The sequence below is a fragment of the Macadamia integrifolia genome, chromosome 14 (assembly GCF_013358625.1).
Source record: "Macadamia integrifolia cultivar HAES 741 chromosome 14, SCU_Mint_v3, whole genome shotgun sequence".
In the NCBI taxonomy this organism is placed as follows: domain Eukaryota; kingdom Viridiplantae; phylum Streptophyta; class Magnoliopsida; order Proteales; family Proteaceae; genus Macadamia; species Macadamia integrifolia.
Window position 1 is genome coordinate 21,798,829 of NC_056570.1, and position 12,361 is coordinate 21,811,189.

Here is a 12,361-nt window from a genome sequence, read left to right on the forward strand (position 1 = left end):
AAAAAAAAAAAAAAAAAAATGACACTTCGTTAGATTTTGCAGGCTCCAGTGCAAGAAATTTTAAAGAAGGATGCCAAGGAGATGAATGATGCTGACGCCAATATTGCAAATAGGGGAGAAACTCCAGCTCCAAAATGGCAAGAAAGGGTGATTTTCCCATCCACTGAACAGACCATTGAAGAAAGTAGCATCAGAGACAGCCCTGAAGTGCCTGATACTACAGGTAACTTGGTCTTTGAAGAGCAGAGCCATGTAAAGACCAGTTTGATGCATGAAATTGAGAATTCAAAAAGCACCAACTTCGAGGATGCTGACACCTTTGAGAAGATTTCTATATCTGATGCCCAGCCTTCAGACAGAGAGTTACCCCAAAAAGTGGATAGTGTGATGCTCCCAGAAGTCACTGAAATCTCCCAAAACATTGAGAAGCTTGAAAAGGCAGCTGATGCAACAACTGAAGAGAGTACACAGACAAAGATACAGACTAGAGATATAGATAATCCATCAGTGCCACAACATTCAATTGTGGAATCCAAAGAGGGAGATGAAGTAGAAGATCATGGACCCGGAGAAGCAATGGGAACTGAATCAAAAGAGAAAGGGGTAGAATACAGCGGAGAAATTATAATGGAAGATGTTAAGCCAATGCACAAGAAATCTCACAATATACTGTCGGGTGTAGGGTCCAAGGTCATGCATTCATTTGCAAAGGTAAAGAAGGTAATTGCTTGTACGCACCCCCCTCCCGAAGCCACCTACACCAAAATAAGAAAATGAGTAGCTTGGTGGCTGTTTAAGAACAGTTGGGACATGCTCAGATTGGAAAATGTGTGTGGTGTGGCTTGAATATTGCATTGCATTGTAAATATATGATGAGTACAGAAGTTTGAGTGTGGCGTGAAGTTGTGTGTTTTTTATTGCATGGAGTTGTGTAATTTGAGTAACATAGATTTTTCCATTTTGTACAAAGTCATGTAAACATGAAAGAGTTCCTACTTCATTGTGAATAATAGAAATACAGTAATATATTCTTTGGGTTTGTACAGTCAGTCGAAGTACTTGCATTAAGATCAAATGCCTAGTTCATTTCTTCCTCTTGAATGACCAGTCCATCTTTAGATAGGATTTACCAGACAAGGAAAATGTCTTTCAGGCTCCAAGAGTGAGAAACATTTGATCAAAAACACCAAAACAGTAATTTATTAAAAACTCCCAGTTTCAGAGAGAGAGAGAGAGAGACATGTTTCCAAACAGAAGAGAGTACCATAATAAGATAAGGGAGTTCTGCCCATATTGACTCACTTAGGTAGACAGCATTCTAAAAGAACATTTTGGGTTTGGACTTATGGTGTCCTACACTCCTACTGCATCTACCCCAAAGTTGAAAATAAAATGACACAAATATGATAAGGAGAAACTCGTTTTCTTATTCTCCTTGTTCCTCCTCCTAGATCATTCTCCTATCTTCTTTCCTTTCTCCATGTCTGTGTTCTTCTGTGTTCTTCTGTGTTCCAGTTGCTTCGAAGGTCAGATGGTTAGACAGAAGAGGCTTTATTGTTGGATCTCCAATACTCCTAGTGCCCGATGCTCCCAAAAAGTCTGACCGGAAGTCCTAATACTCTGAGAAATTTTCTCGAGCTTTCCAAATTGGCAAAAATTGGATAGGCATCGGAGGAATTCTGTACTCTTCCAGCAGAAAATCCAACATCAGTAGTGTGAGATTTCGGATACACCGTTTTGAATTGTTTCATAAGGAAATGATATGGGTTTCAGTCCTTTTCGTCGGAATAGTTTGGATATGGTCTTTTTGCCATCTTCTCGAGAGGTTAAATCTTGTGTCCCGTGAAATAGGACGTCGCATGAAAGTTCATGTTTCAGAACCAGTTTATTCCTATCGGTTAACCCCTTGAAGGCTCGAAGCTTACTCAACGGCGACGTACAGTTGAAGACCATCCATTTGCAGGGTCGAGGCTCCTCTTACTTCACGGCACTGGCAATATACATAGCATGTCTTCCTCTTCAAGCTTCTCACCGTTACTTACTTCGACGTCTTCACCACATTACCACGAATTCTGCCTCCAGGGCCTTTAGGGATTCTCTGCTATGGCGCCACCCGTTTGATATGTTCCAGTAAGAGGAGATTCACGGCTGGGAGCTTGACCTTTCTGTGATTTCAGTGGCCAGAGAGAGTATTTCGGCCTCTCCAAGCTTGAGAAACAAAACCCAGGTTGGTTCTTATATGAGAGATGATGCACTAAAAGCCAGTTACAGAGATGGGTTATCTGGCATCTTGGTCGATTTATTCAGTAGGTTTGTCTGGTGCCCAAGCTTGTGGAACCCAGAACATGGGAGAAACTGAAGAGAAGTCTGAGGAAAAGGGGAAGGAATATGGTGCACGTTGGTGGGAGTTATGTGGAAGCCAAGGACCCTTTGGAGAGATGGAAAATTGGTCATTGTAGAGTCTCTGTCTCTCTGAAAGCAATCAATCAGGTCTTTCAATCCAAATGTCCATTCTGAACCTCAGATATCGGAAAGAGGAAATTCCAATGCTGCCGAGATCCCAGAGGTTTTATGTGGACAAGGTATTCCATCTATAAGCTTTCAGAAATCAGAACCGATCCCAAAGCTTTGGGAAAGGAAGGCAAGAAGGCGTCTAGTGACTAGTTTTCCCCTTAAAAGATCTCATGTCTCGTTATCTTGCCCATGAAAATTTAGAAATTTGATTCCTTCTAGTTATCTATGCCAACCAGTGTGTTTATGATTCAAATCAGGAACATAGAAGAACAGGGTCAACAGAGCAAAAAGTAGCAATGACCTCTCAACATGGCATGGGAATTGCAGTGGAATAGATTGTTCCAAGCATGTCTGGTCCTTGGTGGATTCAACTTATTCAGGTCTTCATAAAGAGTAGGGAGATCACAGATTGGTCTGCAAGAGCATATCAATGCTTGACAAAGGGCTACAAGAAGCAACTTTGTCTGACACCAAGAGAAGTCCTTTCCCATGAATGTATGGAACTCAAGACATTCTACCTAATCCTGCTATAACAAATAAAAGGGTATGGGATGTTTGGATTGCATGGAGTTCCTCATGACACCACTTTGACATGTAGGTTTTCAGGAGCAGGAAAAGCTGCATTTGGGTGCTTAACAAAGAGACCCTTCCAGGAAACTCTTGGCTTGTAGGGTTGGCTCCATTGGCCCAGCTACTGTCAAAAATACCAGAATGCCAAGCACCTAAGCTTCTTCTCGCAGACAAACTTCAAGTGTTGACTTACGGAAAGTTATTTATTGACTATATCACAGTTGAGAGTATTTCAGTGGGAAAGACAGGATAAGTAGAGGATGTTCAATAAATAGCAGAATCACCTTCAGATTTTTCAAGCCTCTTACACCTACAGGAAGCATACGTGGTAGATTGTCTTCCAGCTATTGCTCAATTTGTCTTATTTATAATCAACTTAAAGTGATATCTCATTTCATCTGATCTCAATCAGGACTCTGATAGCAGCTCAATGGCACAGGCCACCCATCTTTACAGGCCTTTTATCCCCTTTTCTAAGACTTATCCCACTGAAAGGGGGGGAAATAACACAACATATTGTTTGGGAGAATAAAAGGTTAGTACATTGGTGATTTCCACTGTAGCAGATAATAACACAAATCGGGGAATTTGTAGGCCCCTTACATCCTTGAATAACCTTTGTAATCTTCATATTGCTCCATAAACTCATCATTGAACTTCTTGAAACTAGCCATGATAGCAGGCATCTCTTCTTCAGCTGGTAAGATGGTTGTCCTCAAGTGGAAGACCCTAAAAAGTAGGAAAAATTGAAGTTACCCATTAGAAATAAAGAATTAATTTTCTAATGAGACCCAATAATGTTATTGTCCTAAAAATATTATCAAGGTTGATAATGATGTGGTTGGGGGTCTCATATATTTCTAATATTACCAACAGAAAACTCAACTGATTACAGACAAACAAGCCAGCATGGATCCCAACCTCGAGTTGTTATTTATTTTTATTTTTTCCCAAGCAAAATAAAATGAAGTTGGTACTCACCCTTCCTTCTGGCCAAACCCTGAACCAGGTACTGTGGAAATGCCTGTCGCTTCCAAGAGCTTGAGACAATAGAAAACATCAGGGACTTTACCAGCCTTTTTGGCAGTTTCAATTGCTTTTGGTGGTAGGCGTATTTGGGGGAATGAATACATTGCTCCTAAAACCCATTTTCTCATTAGTAATCAATCGAGAAACCATTTTCAGAAAATGTTTAAATGAAAACAGAACGTGAATAGAAACAAGATTGTCATTTTTTGTCATTTACCTTCTGTGAAGTTGCAAACCACATTTCTACAACTGTTGAATCCATCTGTCATTATGTGTGCTCTTCTCCTCAATGATTCAAGGATTGCTTTGCTGCATATTTCATGGTTCACAAGTTTATTTTTATGCATTATTGTAAATACTAATATATGAATGATATAAAAACAGCAAACTGTATATAGGCTGCTCCATTCTTGGGTCCCACCCAGAATATTAATGGAAGACTAAATCAACCATTTAAGCAAGCCATCAAATCAATCGCAATGGGGAAAGCAATATTAGATGAAACAGCATCCTAAATATCAAATTATAGTACTCACTCTGTCCCAAAAAGACCGTCTTGTATGAAAAACTCACAGTTTAAGGAGGTGGTTGTTAATGCATTAATCAGCCACTAATATCAGTTGGGCTTATATAATACGAGAAAACAATTATGACGAGTGAATACCGTAATTGTGTGGATAATTAGATAGGGGCATTATGGAGAATCCAACAAGATTTCATATCTTGGTTTTAAAATGGACAAACATTTTGGGACAGTGAAAACCTTAAACATGACTATCTTTGAGGGACAGAGTAACTTTTGGCCACAGTAAATCCTGGATGGCCCATATTGGTTATTCCAGATTGATCAGCATGTCTGCTTCTTTGATACAGCAAATGTCTTTAAAGTAGGTCCACCCTCAGGGAAGGAAAAAGGCAACTGCCATTAGTCAAATTAAATGAGAAAAAAAAAAAAAAAAAAGCATTCTGCAAATCTTGGCAAACATAGGTTGATGGTATCTAATTCAACTGTCACTGACATTAATAATGGATAAATCCAAAAATTTGAGTTTTATCTATCGTACAGAAAGCAGAAAAGGTGTTGATTTAAATGGACTTGATTCTCAGCCATTCTTACCTCTCTCTAACAAACTGCTCATATGAGATGTCTCCCGGCTTGGGGGGGTTGACCATCAATCCCAACTGAAAAAAGTTCATTTTAGGTCTTACAAAATGAAAGTTTGGAAGAATAAACATAAAACCCAGAATGGGGTGAGGTAAGAAAAGATACCATACTGAATTATAAGAACTTTTACTAGTTAGACAAATAATTTAGAGGATATAAAAGTCTAACTGCAATCTGACTTACAAAGATCTGTGCAGGGACATTTGGACTGAGTGATATGGAAGCAACCTTATATATCTCATCGACAGTCTGCAACAACATATTGAAATGCAAGGAGAATGGACATAAGTTAATTCCGTGTGAATTAAATGGTTGACTCTCTAAAAGTAAGAAAATAACTTCACAACCATGCTTTCAATTAAATATCTTTATGTTGAGATGAGATAAAGGATACACCAGGTAGACTGGTGAGAATGGTGTAAACTTTACCAACACCAATAATGCATATGCAGGTGATGCACCACCAACATTTGTACACCAATAACGCATATGCAGGTGATGCACCACAAACATTTGTTCTCACCCAGGAAATCTCCTATTCTAAAAGTTGAAAAAATTTCTTGGCACTATCCTGGATATTTCCAACATCCAAAACAAAGAGATAGATTGGATGATATGCTGAAGACTAGTTAAAAGGGGGGGGGGGGGAGAGAGAAGAAGTAGCATGGTGCAAGTTATTCAGGAGAAGGCAAGGGGCAATATTGAACTGGATTGAAGCATGAAGAAAAGACTTGAGTGCTTACGCTCATAGAAGAGCACCATGTGGAGTAGAACAGTACAATAGGATTATTTATCTGACCCCAAGTAGTTGGAATAAGGTTAGGTTGGTTGGGTTGAATATAAGTCTGCAATGGTGTGCTTCTAAGATGTTTTTCAACCATTCATACTGATACACATGTTATCTGATATGATAATCTCCACTATATTAATGGAGACAAAGATGACACCGAATCCAAATTGCATGTCATAAACCAAATTTAACTTCTTACAAAATGTTTGGATGGTCTGGGGGCCTTAATGGTCACATTTAAATACAGATGACATGATATGTCATAACTTTTACAACATTTAATCTGAGCCTATAGCATTCCCAAGCAATAATTTCTGCTTCTTTGTTCCCTTGGTCTAATAAAATTGACCTGATGCATCTCTACTATAAGTTTAATGTAAATTTTTTTTTAACAGCTGAGTAGGAGAAAAATGAGAAGGTGGGGGAGACAAAATATTCTTTCGAAATAGATATCGCCCACAAAATGCTAAGCCTGGAATTTATGAGGTAAAATGGAACCTTAAACTAATAGGATAAATCAAACCTGTGGAGGAATGTTTGTCATCTCAAAGTATCCTCCTCGTTGTCCACATTCACCCCAGTACCCTTTGGAGACGCTGTGGAAAGATACAAGTTGGAGTTCCCTGCTAAGGGGTGGGCCCATATCCAGCAAAACCTTCATGTATGTGAGGGATAGTCAGTTTGACAGAAGATAAACTTCAGCCGAAGACTAAAGCGATAACATTCAGCTGAAGACTAAAGCGATATTTGGACAAACAATTTGTAAGTATTTACCTTTCTTGCACTCACAAAAGAGCGCTCATCCTGGTATATGTTCTGCTGATAAACTTCATCTGCAAGCAGGGCCAAGTTTTCTTGGATACAGAAACGTACTATTTCCTTTACATTAGCATCACTAAGACACTGGCCTGTAGGGTTTCCAGGGTTTATAATCACCATGGCTCGGACCTGCTCATATTCCAGTGCCATAAGAAACAAATTCAAAGTTACTTAGCACTGCAACATGGCATAATCAGTATCAACATACAAATAGCTATAGGCTAATATAACATTATATTCAAAGAGGAATAAACTAGTGAAACTATACAGAGGAAATAGGTCAGTTCTGCAAGGGAAATTCCGTCATACAACAAATACAAGAAGAAGCTAAGACAACTGTGTTCAGGCTCTGGATGTCAAGTGTAAATTCTTACTTCCTACCAAGTTTCATTAGGAAAGTGAATTTTGTCAGTGTGTTAAATTGGAATCACCTCTTCCCAATTTATCCTTCACTGAACTATCCTATATTATTCAGCATCCAGAAACACACTGTGGACCAGGGGACAGCAGTAGACCTAAAAAAAATCCAAGAACTTCAGACTGGTGGACCTGGTCCACTTTCAGCCCAGATCATGGGATCACCATTTAATCACGCTCTCCTAGAAAATATCCAACCGGAAATTGCATCTGTCAGGTGATTTTTTCGGACGGTCAAAAGAGAAAAGAGAGTTGAAGCCCCCCACCCCCACCCTCAGGCGGGTGGTGAAGAGAAGTTTTGTTATATTGCTGAATGGCAAAGAGGCATTTCGCTACTTTCCTTCCTATATTGAGAACCTACATCCAATTTTGATGTAGTCTTCTAGATAAGTTGGGTTCTTGACCAAGCATTCGTGTAAAGATCACCCTATATTGTAGTTTCAAGTAGTAGACCAAATACCAAAAGGCCTTCCTACATGTTTCCTAGGGAATCCGGTGTACTGACTGAGCCTGGTGCAAGACCTCAGTCTTGATTAAGTAAAGCACATTCAACAAGCTTTGGAGGAAAATTTTGGTTTCTAATTTATTTTGTGCTGAGGACATAAGAAGGTTTTCTTACAGTTATTCCTCTGTAGCGAGCCTGCGCAACAGACTGGCGAACATTATTGATATCAAGACCCCAATTTGCAGTCTCTTCCAGGTAATATGGGACAAGAGAACCGCCAAATAATGATATTGCAGCAGAGTAAAGTGGATACTGCGGTACTGGGACTAAAACCTGCCAATGCAAAAATATTCACCCTTATTAAAAGAAGGCATGAAAAAAGATATGAATCCCAAACATGTTAACAGAGACTGAGAATGAGAGAAGTGAAAGAATAAGAAGCCTAATCAAGAGCTGAGAAAAATATTTAGACTATCAAAGACAGAAAACATGTCCACCAAGTAAGGAATATTTAATACCCCATCCCCTTCTCCACGAATAATAGTATTCAAGATCTGCATTACTCCTTTGCTGGCGCCATCCGTAAGAAATATGAGTTCTGGGTCACTGCAATTGGTGATGATACAAAAAACCTCATTCATCTTCTATTTAAGGAATTCAGGAGATTCTCAGGCTTGGAATTAGTTCTGATGTCGAACATCATTACCTTGGATAACCATCACGCCTTTCAATAAATTCTGCCACTTCCTTTCTTACTCCTGGAACTCCTCGGGAATCGCTATAGGCACCTAATTTGTTCAAGAAAAGAAGACAGATTATTGAGTTCTATATTTTAGAAATGGAGAAAGGAGACTCTGCCTGATCTAGAAAGAAGATAATACATGTCTTGATAAAGAGTAAACTACTTTTGCCACAAAGGACACAACAAGGAAGTGAAAAAGAGCATACCTAGACCACCCGTTGTCAATGAAAGATAATGTTTAGCCCTCGCAATGGCATCTGCTGGGAAGATAAGCCCCACATTAGGATCGTCCAATAGAAATGGAGCTTGGCATAGGGCCACCACCTGCAATGAAAAATCATCCCAAAGGTGACAAAGTTAAGAAAAATGATAAGTAGTCGGAACACTCAACATACTACTACTTCACCAGTAGTTTCCCAAAATGAAAACAAAATACTTATTTGTTTACAAAGTTGGATTAGAACCAGGAAATTCCCATACAAGATGAAAAGATTAAAGAGAACATAGCAATGATGATGGACCTGGCGAGGAAAAGTCAGTGGCTTCTGTCCCAAAGCATGAGGATTGCCAACATTCGTAAAAATAATCTGCAGATAAGTATGCATATATGTAAGCCAGGGAATATGAAAAGTTTAATTATTCTGAACTAAATAATCTCAATATGCTTTTTTTTATTTTTTTCTTTCAAGCCCCCAGAGTTTCATAGTTTTACAGTATACCAATCACTATGATACACAAAATCATTCTCAGATTTCTGAGAGGAACACAATGACATGTAAGCTACATTGGAGACAAGAAGTATCCCACCCCATTCTACCACAAATCAGAAGTCAAATGATTCCAGCACGCAAAAGTGAAGAATACTAAGCCAAATATGTAAGTATTAAATATGCACCTTCTTTCCTTCCTTCTGAAGCTCAGAAGCTCGAAGATACAGTTCACCTCTAACAGCATATTGGACCTTCTTCACATTCTCATTGAGCGACTCATAGTCTAATGCTTTTGGTGACATGATGAAATAGTTCGTCTAATTGATGCCAAGAATATAAACAGAGAGTGGTTCAAAAGTAACCGACAGACTTAATTCATAACCTGAAAAAGTGCCAAGGGAATCAAATAAGTTTAAGAACTTAAGCCAAGAACCTTTACTGAGTAATAACAGCAAAAGGAACATATTATCTCTGTCTAAACCAAAATAGAATAAGCCAAGAACCTTTACTGAGTAATAACAGCCAAAGGAACATATTATCTCTGTCTAAACCAAAATAGAATAATGGTAACGGCTAGATCAGTGTTGTCCTAAGAAATAACTCATTTGCCAACAACATCCCAATAAACATATTTGTTTCCTTGGTAAGGGTCTCTATATTATGAATTATAAACTCCCTGAAGATGAAATTGATAAGATCTAAATCATTTAGTGTTAAATAGAGGAGAGGACAACAGAAAATGCTCACATTTTCAAACATCCCTCAGAAAGATAAAAGCTTAAGAACATAAAAAATCACTTTCCAATCAAGCTTCTCTTCTCCATGGAGGACAAATCAATTTAAAAAAAAAAAGAGTAGCATTTGTCCACGAACAACAATAAAACCAAAAACCGTTTTTAGAGAAAACAAAAATTCAGGAATCCAAACCTGAGAAAAACAGCAAAGACAAAACAAGGATTCAGTATAATTAGAAAATTTGGTTGATATTTCAAATCGCACAATACAAATCAAACATCATCAAGCGACAGACGAAACCCAATAAAAGTTCAAACGGATTGTTCTTTGTCATAGATTACCAAAATAAGACGATCGCACGTCAATAACACAACAGAAATCACTCCAACCGATAAAAGCCTGCGTAAGCAATTATCTTGATAACCAATAAACTACCAGCAATAAAAATACACACTCCATTCACGAAGCCGTCACTTCCCACACAAGATACATTATAAAACATAAGAGTTTATGGTGAAGCAATTGAAAGAATCAGAAAATCCCCAAAAAGAGGGGTGATAAATAAGAACAAGCAGCCACTATGAGAACAAACAATTACGCAATGTTATCAAAAACCCATCATTTCTCAAACAAAACCCAATCGTGATCTCAATCCATTAAGCGAAATTTACATAAATAGAGGATACCCACGTTAATCACCGATACAAATCGCTATATTCTCCACCAAAATTCAAAAAATAAATGATTCTACTGTAAAGACTACCTTGAAACTTGGTTCTTTTTTGGTGGGTTTGCGTTGGTTTGCCTCGTGACCTCGTCAAGTTCGATTGACTTGCTTTGGTGCAGAGAAGCACCTGTGGGTATCTCGTAAAACCAGTGCTGCCTCCAAGAAAAGAAGGTGATCGTAATCGTTGTACAGTGTAACACTATATGTACGACTCAATGAAGACTGAAGAATGATCCCTTCCCCTGTTCTCTCCCTATGTAGAAACCATTTATTATAGTTTCCTCTTTTAATAACGGGTTTTTGTTGACTACCATTCAAATATAGATAAAATGAAGGTAAGAAAACAGCCTAAGCAGCTGCTGATGCGATGGCATGCACCAGAACCACTGAAAATATGGGGGCAATAAGAAGGCCAAGGAGATAAAGTTTGGAAAGAGGAACTGTGGTGTAGCTTTGACTCTGGTAGATAATGAGAATTTAGAACCTCTCTCTCTCTCTCTCAACAGACTCGTGAGAGATTCTCCTTCACTTGCTAGTCAGCAGTCACTATCAAGAATTAGTTGATTCCATGGCATGAAGCTGGTAGCAGTATGTGATTCACCTCAAATTCTCTCATCTAATTATAGTCAATATTAGGTCATTCATTTCAAAGCATTTACTGATTCGAGAAATTTTCCGGGTCATTGAGTTAGGCCAAATTGGTGTATCTTGAAAAGGGTTGAAAGACTTGTAACGGCCCGTTTGATTTTGTTTTTAATCTGTTTGTGTGTGAAACAATTTTTTTTTCATTTCCGTGGTAATAAATGATTTTTAGATTGCAAAAAGATGTTAATTGTTTTGTTTTCCGAAACATTTTCAATAGTATAGTTGGGTTCAAGATACGAGCGAAGGCACAGCGTTGCAATTATGCAACTCGCAAGTGAAAATACGACGTTGTAGTTACAATTATGCTTTGGGAGATGAGTTTTAAAAGGATGAAGGTAGTTCGGAACTATGAGCTTAATATAACCAGGTTAGAGTCGTCACTTCTGGATAACGAGAAGTTTCATCAATGGATTGGGGTTGAGGTAGATCAAGTGAAGTATCGAGGTTTTCACAAATTTTGTCTCTCCCACTTGTTTCTAAAAACAGAAAAATAAAGTCGGCATCCTATTTCTTGACACATAAATTGGCATAACTTTTTATTTTTATTTCGAAAAACAAGTTAAACGAAATAGAAAAACCAAACTGTTTCTAAAGTGTTTTTCCGTTTCTAAGCACAAAAAAATGGAAAAACAACTTTCTATAAACAAAATTAAAGGGGCCCTAATTTGCTGCATGTAATGTAGGGGTCGCAAATCGGTCAGTTCGATCTGATAATCGTTAGGCTGAATCGATTTTAAACATGTAATAGGTCAAACCGAAGCTAAATCTTAAAGGTGAAGTTTTGTTTCATTTGGTCCGGTTCTGTTCCTGTTTTCTACTAGCAGGTCCACTATCAGTTTACGCTTTTCAAAAATCGGTTTTTTGGGTTTGGTTCAATTTATTTTCAATTTCAATCGGTTTAACTCAAACCAAAACCAGGCCGTTAAAAGTTTGGTTTACATTTAGTGAATCGAACCCCCTTGTGACCCAAACATATAGGACTATTTAAGCTTTATCTAGACAGCTCTTCTAGGAAACTTTGTTCCAGTCAGTTATTGCATGAATCTCTGTTAG

At 38.2% G+C, this 12,361-nt stretch overlaps 2 protein-coding genes and 1 long non-coding RNA gene across 3 annotated transcripts in view; 2 read left to right on the top strand and 1 right to left on the bottom strand.

Moving 5' to 3' along the window:
• LOC122060716 overlaps positions 1-1,049 on the top strand; it is a 2,501-nt gene extending 1,452 nt beyond the window's left edge. The window contains exon 3 of the mRNA XM_042623826.1: positions 43-1,049. Within this exon, the coding sequence (XP_042479760.1) occupies positions 43-777 (735 nt within the window). The 3' untranslated portion in view covers positions 778-1,049. The remainder of the gene's footprint in view (positions 1-42) is intronic.
• Positions 1,050-1,317: 268 nt separating this feature from the next.
• LOC122061853 lies at positions 1,318-3,484 on the top strand. The gene is made up of 2 exons (XR_006134730.1): positions 1,318-2,582; positions 2,772-3,484. It is a non-coding gene; the product is annotated as an uncharacterized LOC122061853 (long non-coding RNA).
• An 89-nt stretch (positions 3,485-3,573) lies between these two features.
• Positions 3,574-11,131, bottom strand: LOC122061852 (glutamate--glyoxylate aminotransferase 2). The gene is made up of 14 exons (XM_042625361.1): positions 10,700-11,131; positions 9,387-9,583; positions 9,013-9,078; positions 8,698-8,815; positions 8,456-8,537; positions 8,268-8,355; positions 7,924-8,082; positions 6,843-7,016; positions 6,592-6,723; positions 5,462-5,527; positions 5,231-5,295; positions 4,331-4,422; positions 4,066-4,222; positions 3,574-3,813 (listed from the first exon to the last, which is right to left on the bottom strand). The coding sequence occupies exons 2-14, from the start codon at positions 9,501-9,503 to the stop codon at positions 3,684-3,686; spliced, it is 1,446 nt and encodes a 481-aa protein (XP_042481295.1). The 5' UTR covers positions 9,504-9,583; positions 10,700-11,131; the 3' UTR covers positions 3,574-3,683.
• Positions 11,132-12,361: the final 1,230 nt, after the last annotated feature.

Bases quoted from the DNA above. Each gene is read 5' to 3' on its own strand.
- LOC122061852 (XM_042625361.1), bottom strand. From the start codon at position 9,503: ATGTCACCAAAAGCATTAGACTATGAGTCGCTCAATGAGAATGTGAAG. The intron at 7,017-7,923 runs GTAAGAAAACCT...GAATATGAGCAG, and splicing joins CTCGCTACAGAGGAATAACT to GTCCGAGCCATGGTGATTAT. The intron at 6,724-6,842 runs GTAAATACTTAC...ACATACATGAAG, and splicing joins CTTTTGTGAGTGCAAGAAAG to GTTTTGCTGGATATGGGCCC.